This window comes from Ammodytes marinus, assembly GCF_949987685.1.
Source record: "Ammodytes marinus genome assembly, chromosome: 8".
Classification (NCBI taxonomy): domain Eukaryota; kingdom Metazoa; phylum Chordata; class Actinopteri; order Uranoscopiformes; family Ammodytidae; genus Ammodytes; species Ammodytes marinus.
Window position 1 is genome coordinate 29,637,857 of NC_137212.1, and position 17,454 is coordinate 29,655,310.

The 17,454-nt window shown below is 41.2% G+C and overlaps 1 protein-coding gene across 1 annotated transcript; it reads left to right on the forward strand.

Annotated features, from left to right (window-relative positions):
- The first annotated feature begins 796 nt into the window (after positions 1–796).
- Positions 797–16,694, forward strand: uhmk1 (U2AF homology motif (UHM) kinase 1). Its single transcript, XM_080032910.1, has 9 exons — positions 797–1,537; positions 2,026–2,155; positions 3,397–3,583; positions 3,837–4,028; positions 4,759–4,853; positions 6,790–6,866; positions 6,948–7,046; positions 7,530–7,618; positions 7,917–16,694. The coding sequence occupies exons 1-9, from the start codon at positions 1,210–1,212 to the stop codon at positions 8,061–8,063; spliced, it is 1,344 nt and encodes a 447-aa protein (XP_079889036.1). The 5' UTR covers positions 797–1,209; the 3' UTR covers positions 8,064–16,694.
- The last annotated feature ends 760 nt before the right edge of the window (positions 16,695–17,454 follow it).

Sequence of the window (17,454 nt, forward strand, 5' to 3'; positions counted from 1 at the left end):
CTGTTTTTAGAGGCTGAAGGGTACTGTAAAAGTAATCAATAAATTCTCAATTTAAATGTTTTCAAACGAACCCTGCACTTGAAGGTACACTTTTGACACTTAGCCTATGTAGGGCATTTCATAATAATTAATGCCCAAAAAACAGTTTGTGTTGTCCACTGGCCTTATCTCAACATTAGTTTTTTTCAGTAGCCTACTCTCCAAAAATCTCAATTTCTAAAAATCTACCACAAATTATCTTTCCATAATCCTTCTTTGCACTATTCTGAAGGATATTCCAGAAGGATTTGTCCATATGGTTACTGATCTTAATCATGATGCATTTTCTTCTTAAAAACATGCTGAAATGCATTTTTAAGACCTTAGTTTTAATGTATAATATAAAAAAGGATGTAGACTATGCAAAATCAGTTTTCTGGGTAATTTAAAAGATATTGGCAAAAATGCTGCTCAGTATTCAACATGTTTGACTCTGTTGTAGCCTAATGCAAAAGATAGGCTAAAGTAATCGACTGGCAATAGTTTCATTTATTAAATGTACACCTACAGTGTCTCGCCTTAATCACGTTGCACATCCAAATTGCATATCCAAGAAAAGGAATAGAACTACAAAGAAAGGGGGTATTAATTTACCTGGAATCTTGACAATTAAAAATAATTTACAGTGCGGTTGAACCATAGTGGGATGAACTCATGTAGACATGTAGCTAGTATTCCATACCGACAGGGGGCAGACTGCAGGAAAAAATGCTCTGCAACACCCAGGGACGGAAGTCAGTTTAATATCAACAACCTGAGTTACAACTTCGACAAAACTTTACCGCAGATTAAACTAAAACGAATACGCTTTTTTAAGTCATATAAAGCCAATACAAATGGCGGGGGACATTTCCATACGCCTCGTTGAAGTGGTTCGTTTTTGTGCTCAAACTCTAGCTAGTGTAGCTAAGTAAAGCAGCTTAATTAGCTTACTTTTTCTCAGCTGACTAATGCCAATTCATTTTGACAGCCTCGGTAGGTAAACGTACTTTAATATGCCCAGGTTTTGCTCTGAGCTTAGTTTTAACAAGGTCCCAGGTGTGGGTGTGGGTGTAGCTGTATTGTGCGCTAGCTGTCGCTGACCCGTCCTAGGTAGTTTTTATGTGGCGGTTTGCAATGCTGGTGCAGCTGCTTCCACCTGTCAACTAGCCGCCGCTTACCTCTCCTCCAATGGCTCACTGCGGTGGTTCCTCCGTCGAGCCCAGCGCTAAGACACAGGCACCTCCGCCGGGTTCGGACAGCATCATGCCGGGCCAGAGGAGCAGCGTGGACCAGAGCATGAAGCCCGTTCTGTTCGAGATCTTCGGCGAACTGTGGACCGTCCAATCGCGTCTGGGCCAGGGAGTGTCGGCCTCCGTGTACCAGGTCAGCTCAGACAGAGCCACCACCGCCGCTGTCAAGGAGTTCCAGGCCGACACTCAGGGAGGAGATTACGGCTTTCACAAGGAGAGGTCCGTGTTGGAAGACATCCAGGGACATCAGGGACATAAGAACATAGGTAAACACACTTTGCACTATTGAAACATGTACAATGTTCTCAGGCTGCCCCCTGTAAGCAGCACATTCAGTCAGCCAGCGAAACTAGTTAGCTGACCTGAAATGTAGGCTAAATGTCAGTGCATGCAGTGAGTGCTTCACGTTAAAATATACACAAGATCAAAGACTTGATTATAAAAGCAAATATAAAGGATAACATAGAGTATAGATAGAAGAAGCTTAGCATTGCAAAGAAAAACAAGCCATTTAAAATATCAACTAAATAGAATAAGCATTTCTAAGGCTTAAGTTAATAACAAAAAATACCTAGAAAAAAGGATAATAATAGAAAAGTAATTTAAGTGTGACTCCATTGTCATCTTTATTGTACTGAAGAGCATGGTCCAGCAGCATGACATTTCATATTCACTTTTTCTTTAAGTCATATAAAGTACAGCAGAGTCCTGGCGTATAGTATTGTACTAATGACAGATGTGTTCTCCCCTTCAGTGACACTGTACGGAGTCTTCACTAACCACGGCTGTATGGGGTCTGCCACCCGCTGCCTGCTGCTGGAGCTGCTGGATGTCAGTGTGTCTGAGCTGTTGGTACGTGGCAGTAGTGGGAGCCAGGCTGGTAGGTGAGTCAAGTCCCCTAATCTGTTTTCTCATGTAGTAGAACTCTGTCCCTGCGTTCCGATTCGCATACTTGCTACTATTTAGTATGGAAAAAGATTTACCCTGCGTTCCGAATCGCATACTCTTTCTTTTTTCTATTCTACATACTAAATCCGACGATTAAAATAATCTAGTTAGGATGCAGTAGGCATACTATTGGGACATACTTTACTGTCTTATTTCATCATAACATTGCGCCTTGATCTTGCCTCTTGCTTTTATATCCGGCGCATCCCTGATGGTTTCATATGGAGGCTTCGTCGATGTGACGTCACTTCACGTGCGCACCGGATTGTGGGTCAGAATCGCCCAAATAGGATGCAGTTTTCGACACTAAAAATCTTGGCCGGATGAAGTAGGACATCCGGGTACTTCTAACCATCCTAAATCCAGCCACAAGAATCGGGACATCCTAAATCTTTTTTCTACATACTATATAGTAGAAAGTATGCGATTCGGAACGCAGGGTTAGTATGTCCCGATTCTTGTGGCCAGATTTAGGATGGTTAGAAAGACCTGGATGTCTACTACATCCGGCCTAGATTTTTAGTGTTGAAAACAGCATCCTATTTGGAGCGACTGACCCATAATCCAGTGCGAACCTGAAGTGACGTCACATCAACGGAGCCTCCATATGAAAACAAATGGGGATGCGATGGATATAAAAGCAAGATCAAGGCGCAATGTTGATGCAATAAATAAGTAAAAGTATGTCCCAATAAATAGTATGCCTACTGCATGCTAACTAGATTATTTTAATCATCAGATGTAGTATGTAGAATAGAAAAAAGAAAGAGATTCTGAACGCAGGGTGTGACTGTGACAGGCCACACAGAGGTTGTTCTGTTATTAAGCGCAGCCTCATTGGTATAAAGGGGTTGGCCCAACAAATCCAAACACCTGTACCACACAGACTATAAAGGTCAGTCAGTACAAAGAAAGCAATGCCATTTATCAGCACCACAAACTGTGGCCTTCAGAATGATCATACACTTCTGAATGAAAGCCTCCTACTAAACAGTACTAACAGTAGCCCAACGTTATAACCTTCGTGAAACGGGGAGGATTTATTGTAGGACGGTTGTGTTAGCTTGCATTACTTTTAGCTAGGTGTGTAGTGTAGCTAATACACTGACATTTTTAAATGTGTTTTTGTCATACATACAGTATAGTTTTAACTTGATGGTGTGATATTGTTTGTCAGACCCCAGCAGGGCCACTCCATGTGGATGGTGCAGCACTGTGCCAGAGACATCCTGGAGGCTCTGGCCTTCCTTCACAGGGAGGGCTACGTCCACGCCGACCTCAAGCCACGCAACATCCTCTGGAGCGCCGACGACGAGTGCTTCAAGCTCATCGACTTCGGCCTCAGCTTCAAGGAGGGAAACCAGGTGGGTGCAGCTGCTGGCTGGAAGGTCGGGGAGAGAGGAGTAGGATACATGAGTCTTGTATTTCTTTCTTCTCCTTCTCCTTTTTTTTTTTTTTGCATTTTCCATGCTTTAATGACAGTGTGGAGAGACACAGATCTGCAACATGGACTGAGCCTTTATGGGGGGGGGGGGTGCTCTAAACGCACATGACGATTGCCCGTCTGAGTCCTGTATAAGTAACTCTCTCCTCTTTGCCTCCCCTCCCCTCCTCCAGGATGTGAAGTACATCCAGACAGATGGGTACCGTGCTCCAGAGGCAGAGCTCCAGAACAGCCTGGCCCAGGCCGGGCTGGAGCTGGACTCAGGCTGCACGGCCGGGGTGGACCTCTGGAGCCTGGGCATCATCCTGCTGGAGATGCTCTCAGGAATCAAACTCAAAGACACTGTCCGCTCGAAGGAGTGGAAGGTATGTCACAAAGATCTTTTCTGAGGGTTCAGATAACATGATATTCATTCAATTAAAAAGGTGGGAGTCAGCGATTCTGGAGAATGCCTGTTGTCAAAATCAGTGAATATCCCCTCGCCAAGATAACCTGGTGTTAATTAATACACAGTCTTGCTCTGTAAAATGGTATGTAAACAAAGGGGGGTCTGCTGTAGCTAGCTAAATGCCCGCTTACAGAGCCTAGGCTGTCTTTTGACACTGGATTTCTTTCAGCGAACACACAGTACAGACAGGTAGCAGATCATGAGGAGATATTCACTGATTTTGACAACAAGCGTTCTACAGAATCAGTGACTCTACCTCTGAATCAGAAGGTCTTAGTATGGCTTAATGTAAGGAAAAAGTTGCATTTTAGCTTGAAGAGTTGGCGGAGCGAGACCTATTTCTGTTCTAAAGGGTTCAAAGTCATAGATTTGATGATTAAAAGAAGAATAATCAATTCAAATATTTGACTGACTACAGATAAGCGGTTGAAGATGATGATGATGAATATTTGGTGGACTTATTTAGTTATTTAGCAATAACTTTCATTAGACAATATGATTTATTTTGATGGTATCAAAGAAATGTGTGGACGTTTAAGAAGGTTATTAAATGTACACATAGGTATGATAGTTGCCCTGAGTTAACCAAGTGGAGAACAGTCTTCCATGTTTTGAATGAATAAAGAAAAGTGCCTTCTCTCCTTTAGGAAAACTGTGCTGCCATTGTTGACCATATTTTTGCCAACAACAGCCTGGTGTGCCCTGCAATCCCCGTCTATCACCTCAGAGACCTTATCAAAAGGTAAATGTGCAATGTCGTGGAATTGAAATATCAGATGATGTAGAATATAGAAAGATGAGAATAAGGCAATTAATACCAGATGACACAATGTTTAATTACAAAATAAACAAACATGAGTCAAGACAACAATACAGCATTGGGATTGTAATGAAATGAGAATGCAGTCATTCTCCAGAAGTTATAGCAAAATCTATCAACGCTTGAATATCACCCTACGTGATAGATTTTCAGGGTTGGAATAGTGAGACATAACAACATACGTTGGCGCTACTAGTCTACTTTACATACATACATACTATCTTAGTTTTAACAACCTGACTTTATCTTACACAAGACTAAGGTCAAAACAGTTTGGTCTATTGTTTGAAGATTCACCATTTATGACAATACAATAGTATAAATATATTTCATATACACTCACCAGCCACTTGATTAGGTACAGCGGTTAATTTTCTTGTTAACACATTTAACTTATCAGCCAATCACATGGCAGCAACTCAATGCATTTAGGCATGTAGACCTGAACAGGACAACCTATTGAAGTTAAAACCAAGCTTCAGAATCGGGAGGAAAGGGGTTTTAAGTGACTAGAACATGGCAATGTTGAGGGTGCCAGACGGGCTGGTCTGAGTATATCAGAAACTGCTGATCTACTGGGATTTTCACGCACAACCATCTCTAGGGCTTACAGTGAATGGCCTAAAAAAGAAAAAATATCCAGTGAGCGGCATTTGTGTGGACGAAAAATGCCTTGTTGATGCCAGAGGTCAGTGGAGGATGGGCATACTGTTTCGAGATGATAGAAACGCAGCAGCTCAAATAACCACTCGTTACAACCAGGGTATGCAGAATACCATCTCTTAACGCACAACACGACCAAACTTGAAGCAGATGGGCTACAGCAGCAGAAGACCCCACCGGGTGCCACTCCTGTCAGCTAACAACAGGAAACTGAAGCTACAATTCGCACAGGCTCACCAAAATTGGACAATAAAATATTGGACTTGCCTGGTCTGATGAGTCTCGATTTCAGTTGTGCCTTGCACCATAATGGATTGGATTTATATAGCGCTTTTCAAAGGGTTCCAGGTTCCATTCATTCACACACAGTCATACCGGTGGTGGTAAACTACGATAGTAGCCACAGCTGCCCTGGGGCAGGCTGCCATTCAGGGCCTACGGCCCCTCCGGCCACCACCTCAAACATACAGCAGTCATACACATTCACACGAGGCAAGGTGGGTGAAGTGTCTTGCCCAAGGACACAACAACCATGACACAGGTGGCAGGGCGGGGATCGAACCGCCAACCCCTGGATCATTGGCCAACCCGCTCTACCACCTGAGCCACGGTTGTCCCCATTAACCATGCAACGTTAAAAGTCACTTCAACCCCCTTTCTTCCCAATTCTGATGCTCGGTTTTAACTTCTACTAAGCTACTCAAGAGAAACAAGTGTGAAGCTATAGCGCACTTTCCGGGCTGGTCTCACCAGGCTACAAGAAACATGCTGACATGAAAACATTGTTTCACAACACTATGGTTCCACATTACATTTAACTCAGACCCCCAAGCTTGTGTGAGTTTAGTTGGTGTGTTGTATGATCTTCTTATCAATAAAGAAGAAGACAAAAATAAATAAATAGGGGCACCTACAGCTTTCAGAAATCGTTAGCCTCATAGCATAATTTCCTAAATCAACTTTTACTCTACATCTACTTTACCCTACTATATAACCCTTAAAATAGGACTTAGGCAATTATGCTATTAGGCTAACGAAAAGATGTAGATGTAGAGTAGAGTAGATGTACTGTAGAATAGAGTAGATGTAGAGTAAATATGATTTAGGCAATTATGCTATGAGGCTAACGAAATGTTGAGGCAACTTGTCTATAGCCGTCTAGTTACATTTGACTGTTATTTCACTGTGTCTGCAGCATGCTTCTCAATGATCCAAAGCAAAGATGCACAGCTGACACTGCCCTGCTCAACCCATTCTTCAGTATTCCCTTTGGTATGTGTCAATATTCAAGACGCCCAGCATAATGAATACACATCTCTCAGTGTACCACATTAACCCTCATGTATCTGTCAGCTCCTCACATTGAGGACCTGGTACTGCTGCCCTCTCCTGTCCTGCGTCTGCTCAACCTGATCGATGACAGCCACCTGCATAATGAAGAAGAGTATGAAGGTATGTCACATCTATCTATCTATCCATCCATCCATCCATCCATCCATCCATCCATCCATCCATCCATCCATCCATCCATCCATCCATCCATCCATCCATCCATCCATCCATCCATCCATCCATCCATCCATCCATCCATCCATCCATCCATCCATCCATCCATCCATCCATCTACCCATCTACCTATCCGATGTCTAAATGATGACTTTGGGAATGTCTGAATTCATTAGCTGGTTCTTAAAGGTGAAGTAAGCGATGTATTTATGTTAATATAAGTGTTATTCATACAGAGATCACTTATATAGTGTGCGCGTTTCAGAAAGCCGATCTCCGTCTCTCGCTCTGCATGTAATCGTCAAATAAACTTTTCGGGGGTTCCCACTACTAATTACCAATCAGAAGAGAGAACGCTAGAAACCGGCACCCTTTAACCAGTGTGTAGAGGGTTAGTAATCCAACATGTCTGTCTTTGTTTCCCGCCAGACATCCTGGATGACATGAAGGAAGAGTGTCAGAAGTACGGCTCAGTGGTGTCTCTGCTCATCCCCAAGGAGAACCCGGGCAAAGGACAGGTTAGACTGTGGTTTCTTTGAAAGCCACCTGTAAAGATAAGGAGTTACTGGGAACGCTCAGTGTAACAAATAACCCTTTATTTCCCATAGTTAACCTCCACTGTGTGTTAGATGTGCATACTTGATTGGACAGTTAGCAAACCAAACTTCATGAAGACACTGCTAATTTATGTGTTTGTACTAAATTATAATCTAACAACCTCACTTTCCTTTGATCTGTATCAGAGCTACACCCTCACCCATAGACCTCAGCCACTCATCCATCCACCCTTCCTTCTCTCTGTTGTGTGTCCATCAGGTGTTTGTAGAATACGCCAACTCCAGTGACTCCAAAGAGGCTCAGAGGCTGCTGACGGGACGCACCTTCGACGGCAAGTTTGTGGTGGCCACCTTCTATCCCCTCAGCGCCTACAAAAGAGGTTACTTATACCAGACTGTGCAGTGAAAGGCCTCCCAGCACAATATACAATCTCTGCAACTGTTTGCATGAAATAACAACAGCAGCACAGGGCCCAGTGGTCTTCCCCCCTATAAACATTAGTCCAGCTAACATACAGCTGTCTTTCTTAGTACAAATGATTTAGTTATTAAGCGAGTGTTGTTAAAAGTTCAGCATGTGTGGGTTTTTTTTTCTACAGGAAGTTCTGTTTTAACTTGCAGAGTGTAAATTGAAACTGGGCCGTGAGGAGTGAACAGCGAACCCTTTTATTTCAGCGGCCACCAGTCTGTGTTACTTTTTCTCAGTGCACATTCATCTAGTGCTTTACGGTAACATCCCATTGGATGACTCTGGGCCACAAGTCTATTGGCCTGGCTTCAGCAGTTTCTATTCCATCTTCCATTTCACTCATTCATTTAAAAGAAATTACCAAACTATAGGAATTTGTCATTAAGGACAAGAACGATCTTCCATGTTGAGAGCTGCTAGGGGCCGAAGCCATGAGAATCCATGCTCTGTTATTTGTAGTAGTGGCATCTCTAGATACATATAGTATTTAGTGAAATACTTAATGGCTTCAGTTGAGTTCACGGATTTGATTAGAAATATGTTGCAGGATAGGCAAGGCAAGGCAAGTTTATTTATATAGCACAATTCAGACACAAGGCCACTCAAAGTGCTTTACAGGGGCAAGATTAGAATACATAAAACACATTATAAAACATTTAAAAGCGAATAAAAGAAGCAAATAAAAAAAAATTGCAGGTTAAAATGGAAATAAAAAAGTCTTCAGACTCGATTTTAAAAGAACTGAGAGTTGCAGCAGACCTCAAGTTTTCTGGGAGTTTGTTCCAGATTTTTGGTGCATAATAACTAAAAGCTGCTTCTCCTTGTTTAGTCCTAACTCTAGGGACTGTAAGTAGACCTGTCCCAGACGACCTAAGGGCTCTGGACGGTTCATAACGTATCATAACAGGTGATCTCCCCTTTAGTAATGAATGCGAGTCAAACCTTTAAAAATCCAGTTGACAAAAAGAATGAACTGAATATTTTCCTGTGGTATGTCCTATCCTGTTGTTTAAATGAGAAATTATAAGTATTGTTTTTTTTGCTGCCTATTTATTTGTTATGTTGAGCTTTTAATGAGAGTCCTCTGTTGGCTCCTCAGAGAGTTTTCATGGGGAAATGATGTGAGGCTGGTAGTTAGCGCCCTCCTACTTCCCTTGTCCCATAGCCTTATGCTCTGTAGCTTTAGCCGTGTGTCATCTGAGCGCTGCGGTACAGTCCAGCTCAGCACACACTCACTGTACGCGTTTAGACCAAAATAAGAAAAGCCGTACTGCACTTATTTCTGTCACCCTTTCGTTGGGGTACCAAACCATCCCAGAAGGGGGTGGAGCTACACACTGCAGTCCTACAGTCCGTTGGTTATTTCCATGCGACAGATAAACCACAGTATGTAGTCGCCTTGGCAAGAGTTAAGAGTCTTTGAGAATGATGTTAGTACGCAGCTCTTTGTTTACTGTGTGATTAATCATCGGGATATACTGTGTCCCGCTACTATGATGTCAAAGTTACGTAGCTGCTGCAGCCTGCACTTTACATGCTCTGAACAATTGACTATATGTATTTATCGCCGTCCGGCATAACCCCCCTGCCCCGCCCCCAACAAGGGTACTGTCAGCAGTGAAAATGCCGTGCCGAACCGAATCGAACTGTGCTGTTAAGTGTAAACCAAGCACTAGTATTTACAAAAAGTCAGCATACTCATTAGTGTACTATTCTACTGTTTATGAGAAGGGCACACGTTACAAGTTATGAGTGCATGCTGGAGAATCATCTGGCATGTGCGCTTGGAAAAACAACTGAAATATGAATGGACTATTTATTGTCCAAAAAAAGTTTTCCCCAGTTAGACAGTAAGTTTATGATCAAAATAACAGTAGTTGCAACATTTTATATGGTACTATACCTTGTAATAATGCTGGTATATGAATTATTGTCCTGAGCGGTATATTGCTGAGCAATAGAACAATTACATATGCAGTAGTAAACGTAGTATATGCAGGGTACATGCTCAAGCCACTGTGTGTAGATCATTTGTAGCGTCTGTCTCAACGTTAGCTTTAGATATGTGTAGAAAAAAGAGCCAGTCCTGGTGGAAGCTGCTCCAGTCAAATTTGCTGCTTTAACCTAAGATAGAAATTGTCAAATTCTACACACAGTGGCTTTAAAGATTGTGCAGTGTCTACTGTAATATCTAGATACATTAAAGTGGGAATTATAATATTCCAGTGCTTCTACTGATACTTTCAGTCTGTCAGTTGGTTTGTGGTGCCGTCTGTTTTTGGAGCTTCCAAAATCCGAACATTTGAATTGTTTCATACGTTAAGATTGCATGACACTGTATTGAGTTTTAAGGTCATGAAATGACATTTATTGACCAGCAAAATTCAAAGATTTATTTATCATATCATACTGGTAGTATCAGGAGAATAAGACATTAATAGAGTAATATAGTTGAGGAAGAAGCAGGATTATGTTTGAAAGCAGCAACAAAGAGAGAGACGGCATGCTTGGTAGTTTTATTACATGAATGGAATGAAGTATTTGTTGTATAGCCAGGGATTATTGCCTTCTTTGGGTAGATATGTAGGGCCTATCAACAGCAACAGTGGGTATGTTTTACAAATCTAGACCTCTCATGAGCATTACAACATTAGATGATCTCTACACAAGTACCCTATGAGATTCAAGCTAGCTAAACTAACCGAAACAGGTTGTGCTCTACCTGCATGCCTAGCTTGCATTACATAGCCCAAGTAAAGCCGTTGCCTAAAGGCCAGGACACACCGGCCCGATAATCGCCGTCGGAGAGTCTGGAAGGGGCGGGGACACGAATCTGTTTGGTGTGTGCCGTGACGTCGGTCGTCGTAGATGTCGTCGGGCTTCTTTTGAGCCGGCAGTCTTTCAGTTGGAGCAATTTGATTGGTGGAGGGCTAGCAAATCAGTGAAGCCCGGGTAGGTAGCACAAACAGCTAACAACAGTTAGCCATTGTTTTAATGTTTTAATGTTTGTTTGTTTCGTTCAGCGAGTACTCGCATGCATCAACCCTTGTTGACTACTCGACACCATGCTCGACACTCTCTGCTAAAAATGGTGCTCTTTATGGTCCATAAATATAAATACGTATTTCTATCTATGTTTATGGTCTAGAGAGCTTTCCGGCTTCCGTATTTTTTTGGGCCACAATACATATTAGCGCCGCCTGCTGTTATGGAGACATTGCGTCCCGCACAAGCGCAGAGCGTACGGAAAGTCAGTAGTCGGCTCGGTGTGTTCTTGGCACTTTTTGGGCCGCGACGGGCAGACTGGAGCTGCCTGAAACGGCAGACTCCATTTTCGGGTAGTCGGACCGGTGTGTCCTGGCCTTTAGAGAACACTTCCTTTCCAGCAGACACCCCACCAGTGTGCATGAAGAGCTGCAGCTGGTTCACTCATGTTGTACAGCTCTGCTTCCTTATACATGAGTCATGTGATTTGAGTATGTGAGAGAAAGATGTTCATATGAAACATATTTTTAAGCTCACAGACATATAAATCATCCTCTGTCTGAGATCTGTTCTTATTAAAGGAATAGTTCAAAATTCCGACACCGCGGTGAAGTTAGTTTGACGTTGGATGTTCGACAGACATTCATCAGCTGCTACGGCTTCTCTTTCTCCAACTTCAAACTAACTTCACCGCGGTGTGGGTTTACAGTGCTGTCACGGGCAGTTTCTGGTTTCGTTCCAGTAGCATATGTATTTGATTCTAAAATAACAAAGTGTAAAACATATAGAGCACAACATAACGTGGTGAATAAACAAGTCCCAACTAGCACACAGGGACCGTTTAGTGATGTGACTATAAGCCGACACTCCCTTTGACTACCAGTGTTTGAGCTAAGCTAACCTGGATGAGCGACCTATGTCCCTTCTTCAGAAAAATGCACGGACAGTTACAGGAAAGGTTTGGTTTTGGTCGTCTTTTTCGAGCCAAGTAAAAAACTAAAAATTTAAAAATGTTGAACTATGCCTTTTACAATTCTGTCACATCGTCCTTTATTAGAAATACAGCCGCGGAAAAAATTAAGAGACCAGTCTGGATTTTTCTTAAATCTTCACCTCTACATAACTTATTGAAAATGCTCTTAATGACAAAAAATGTATTGGAATTTGGTAAACATGTTGTCAGTAGTTCATATTATAAAACCAAATTGTTCATTCGACTAAAACATATGCCTAAACATAGTAAAATGAGAGACACTGAACATTTTGAGTGGTCTCTTAATTTTTTCCAGAGCTGTATGTTGTATTTATGCAACTGAAAATATAAAACCTTGAGTTGGAGGAGAATTTGCTCTTTTTTCTTATCTAAAGTACTACCAAAAAAAAAACATATTTTTCTACAATTTTTATTTGTATGCGCCCGAAAGTGAATTCCAAAGTTTCCACTGGAAAATTGTATCAGACTTCAACCACTTGACTATAGCACTTTGGATTTAGCATTCTGTGGTATGTGAGCGGAATGGTCAGGGTTGTCAGTTACGTGTAAGCCAGTCCTTGAATAACAATACCAGTTAAGTTAAGTTACTTTATTAGTCAATGGTCACATTGAAATTAGTCTTTTCGTATATCCCCTCTCAAGTGCACACTTCGGAGGGGGTCATAGCGCAGGGTCCTGGAGCAGTTTTGGGGTTAAGTGTCTTGCTCAAGGACACTATGGTAGAGATGGTGGGCACCGAAGGCGTAATACCAGCCACAACTAATTTTACAACTAATGCCTCGTTTCCACCGAGTAGAGCAGGTCGGATCGGACACCCTCCTGTCCGGTGCCGGGGATCGAACCAGCGACCTTATGGTTACTGGTCGGCCACCTTTCCTCTAGTCCATTCTACCACCCTGGTTAAATACTAAAGTACACATTTTCTTCCACAGCTTCCTTATCCTTTGTCCAATAGATAAAGGCATTTAAATTAAAATGTGTCCTTCATTTCATCCTTTTTTGTATGGTATATTTACTGTAGGCCCATAATCTCCCAAACCAAAACTTGTGTATTTTCTTCAAGTATGTTCAGATTACTTTTACACTATTTAAAATGAGTATAATTGATGTTGTGTTCAATTTCTTTGAACTGTTCCCCATACACTCCAGAGATTACACTAATAACTCATCAGAATTTTTCAATAGAAAGTATACCAAATGAACATTCAAATTTTTTTAGAATGAGTGTGAACCAAGTGTTGTGTAATGCCTGTCCGGTAAATAGAAATGTAGAAATGTTTCATTATGTTAAGGAATCCCCGTCCAAGTTTTCCACCAAAAATTCCTTAAAAATTCTACAAATGAAACACACATGGCATTTGGTCTTCCATGACTTAAAGTGATCTTGACTTCTAAAGCTCAGTCCTGCCTCTCCTCTCCCCTTGAGCTGAGGCCGTGACACTAACCAAACAGGCTTCTGCAAATGCATCAAAATGTTGTTTTTTCTTTTATTTATTTTCGTCAACACTGCAATACATAAATGATGGGTGTTTAAGTCTTAACATTTCAAATACTTAATTTGTCATCGCTGCCATTTGGGTCTGCTGTAGTGCAGCCCTGAGTCTGTTTATCTTCCCCCTCTGTCTTCTTCATTTGCCCTGGTTGTCTCTGCTGCTCAGAGTGGCTCCTTTGTGCACTGATAGAGATTCAAGCCTTTACTTTATAGTCGCATGGCACCTGACCTCTGGGCCTAACTAGGAAACGCTCTCAATACATTTGTACATTAGTGTGTGTGTGGGTGTGTGTGTGTGTGTGTGTGTGTGTGTGTGTGTGTGTGTATGTGTGTGTGTGTGTGTGCTAGTAACAGTTGCAAGTTAATTTAGTTTTTGGAGGCAGAGTTTACACATCGCAAGAGCCATCTACCTTTGTTTATGGTATGTCAGGTGTGAGACAGATATGTAACATTGTGTGTCCGACTGTTTTCCTCCATCAGTGTGTGTGTGTGTGTGTGTGTGTGTGTTTGTGTGTGTGGTGTTGTAGCCGAAGCGCTGTAAGCCTGTTTGCTTTCAAAGGGCGATCTCAAATCACGTCAGATCATAAGGACAGTGTGAGTAATAGCCAGTTTGGAACCGAAGAGTGTATTTAGCCATAGTGCAGCCAGCTATTTCTACTGTGATCTATATTATAGTATCCATTCCTATTCAACAAACAGCACATTATATAAGGCTAATCTTAAAAGGACTTAACAGCACACAATATAAAAGGTGAAGTGCAGTGGTGTCTAGAAAAGATCAAATGTGAAGAACGTGATTTAACCGTTTGGTTCTGCTCAACAGAGACAAAAGTCTTCACACAATAAGGCAAACCAAGGTGATATGAATAAGAGAAGAAGTCCCACTGCAACAGTTATCATACCTTCAACGTTCCATCTGTTGGTTCATCTTTGAGTTGTCTTTGCGTTTAATGGAATACGTATTGACCAAGTGTTTACTTGTGAAACAACACAAATGGGATTTATACGGGTGTAACAGTCGTCATATTTCTCTGTCATTCTGATTTGAAGCTGTAATAATACATTGATCTGAGTGCCAGAACCCCCCCCCCCCCCCCCAAAAAAAAATCATCCAAATTTGACCAAAAGGCTATGTCCAGCTGAGAAACTACAGAGTTGGGTGCTAAGTCTCCGTGGGTTGGCGTTACGATTTACGAATTATACAGCCTTCAAATGTCTGTCATGTTTTGATGTTTTGGCATTTTGATATTAAATAAGTCCCAAATTTAGGGGACTCTTTTAACCTATTACGCAAAATGCACTTTTTCATGTTTTTTCAACATTAATGTGACTCCAAAAGTATGAAAATAACAACCCTCTCTTTTTCTCCACCGCCACCTTTCTGAAAAGCTGTGTTCAAAAACCTCAGTCAGATTTCTCTCCCCTTATGACGTCATAAGGGGAGAGAAATCTAGCACTACCTCCACCCGCTAAGAGCACACCCCCATATACCCCTACAGCAGTTAGATTCAGGGCCAATCAGAGCAGACTAGGCTTTTTGGAAGAAGGGGCTGACAGAGACTTAAATGGAGCGTTTCAGACAGAAGCTGCAAGAGGAGATTCAGCAATGGCAAATATTAGGTTTTTTTTTGGACAATACAAAATGAAAAGGATTTCTAGTAGACATCCAAATCACAATTTTTAATGTGAAAATGAGCCAAATCTGTGAGCTTTGAACCCAGATCTGAGCCCATGACTGATGTTTATACATGTGGAGCTGGAAAAGCTCAGAGAGAAAAACCAAATGCTGTTGCAGCCGTCAGACAGCCAACACCAAAATAATTAGACTACCAAGGAGATTACCAAGGAGATTTTGCACAAGTATTGTTATCAGCAATAATTGATAGGTTTTATATAGCGCTTTATTGCCTAGGCACTCAAAGACGCTTTACAGGGTTCCTGGTTCAATTCGTTCACACACAGTCATACCGGTGGTGGTAAACTACGAGAGTAGCCACAGCTGTCCTGGGGCAGACTGACGAATAATAGCAATGAACAACTCAAAAAAGTCCAAATTTACAAAGAAAGTTAAAATATATATATATATATTTTTCAAACTTTTCTTTTATTGGTTTTATGTAGAGTATGATCAAAGAGAGAGAAATATATAAAGTGTGGAAATTAAAGAGGAACAGTGCCTGTTGGGGGGGGGGCAATCCAGGTTACATATAAACAATATTTTACATTTCTTAATTTTTTGACATGTAAATCAACCATTTATCCCAAAATATTTTTTTTATATATAAATATCAAGACAATCCTTATGGACATTGTTGCGTTTTTTTGGTCTAACTTTTTAGTTAGATTTAAAGCAGTTATTTGTTCATGTATAAATTGGATGATGTTCCAGAGAACAATGGAATATTTGAAGAAGCGGTACGATGGATTGGGTCAAATAAAATGTCATTTGTTTCCCCCCTCACACTGAATAAAATAAAATTAAAGAGTTTAAATTAAGTTCTGTTGCCAGATAATCCATGTTTATACCTCTATGAATACCTGCTTTGTGAAGAGACCCACAAACTGAACTAGAAAGTGAAAGATTGTTACTGTTTGTGTCCAAACGTCTGTTAAAAGGAAACACACCCTGCATTCCGAATCGCATACTTTCTACTATTTAGTATGGTACAAAAAAGATTTAGGATGTCCCGATTCTTGTGGCCAGATTTAGGATGGTTAGAAAGACCCGGATGTCTACTACATCCGGCCAATATTTTTAGTGTTGAAAACAGCATCCTATTTGGGCGATTCTGACCCATAATCCAGTGCGCACGTGAAGTGACGTCACATCGACGGAGCAAAATTAAAACAAACGGGGATGCGACGGATATAAAAGAAAGAGGCAAGATCAAGGCACAATGTTATGATGAAACAAATAATTAAAAGTATGTCCCAATAGTATGACTACTGCATCCTAACTAGATTATTTTTAGCGTCGGATGTAGTAGGTAGAATAGAAAAAAGAAATAGTATGCAATTCGGAACGCAGGGACAATGTGTGAGTGTCACTGACTGTACGCAAGACACCTTTTATGAAACTGTGTGAGTTAGACCATGCTTTGAGTGTGAACCATGGCACTTATGCTGTTGTGTTTGAGTATCTCATAATAAAAATTATGCTTGACTTGAACTGACATCTGGCTGATATTTGTGGGGTGGGGAGGGGGGGGGGGCTCAACAGGTGACTGATTTGATGCAGGTAATGATGGACAGGACAATAGATATATTCTTTTAGCAGGGCATTGCAATGTAGAATTTGAGATGTCTAAAAGGCGGATAGGAACTGTCTAATTTCCCTATACTCAGTTATGTCCTAGTTATTCTTTCTTACCAGCAGTTCTACCATTTAATCGTCATCAGATTTTTGATTTACTAAAATGTTGGGTTGCACCTTTTAAAATATGTGCGAATGTGTTGTTTAAAGAATTAAGACAAAATAGTTCAATTCAACATCCAAATAACAATAGTAATCCATGGAGTGATGTGTTCATGTGTTGATCTAAAAACATAAGATGTCATTACATTTGCCTGTTTATGCATCAGGTGGTACACGTATTCCCTTTTTCAATTCAATCTGAATAATAATATTGTGTGTGGTGCCTCCCAGTGGCTGTTGTTGGAGCTACACTCGCCTTTAGAATCTTAAATCCCAACCACTGCCTTTGTTTAAAGGTACTGCAAGGAACTATTAAATATTTCTGAAACGTGCTAATTTTTCCTCTGATGATCATAAATGACATGTAACAGCAAACGAGACCATCAGTGCAAAGAATGCTATTTTTATATAGTTTTTCTTTATGCCTTTATCATGGGTCCCT

What these genes read in the sequence shown, in the direction of transcription:
- uhmk1 (XM_080032910.1), top strand. Translation starts at nt 1,210, where the DNA reads ATGGCTCACTGCGGTGGTTCCTCCGTCGAGCCCAGCGCTAAGACACAG. An exon ending in AGTGGGAGCCAGGCTGGTAG is followed by an intron (nt 2,156 to 3,396) that starts GTGAGTCAAGTC and finishes ATTGTTTGTCAG; the next exon opens with ACCCCAGCAGGGCCACTCCA. An exon ending in GCTTCAAGGAGGGAAACCAG is followed by an intron (nt 3,584 to 3,836) that starts GTGGGTGCAGCT and finishes CCCCTCCTCCAG; the next exon opens with GATGTGAAGTACATCCAGAC.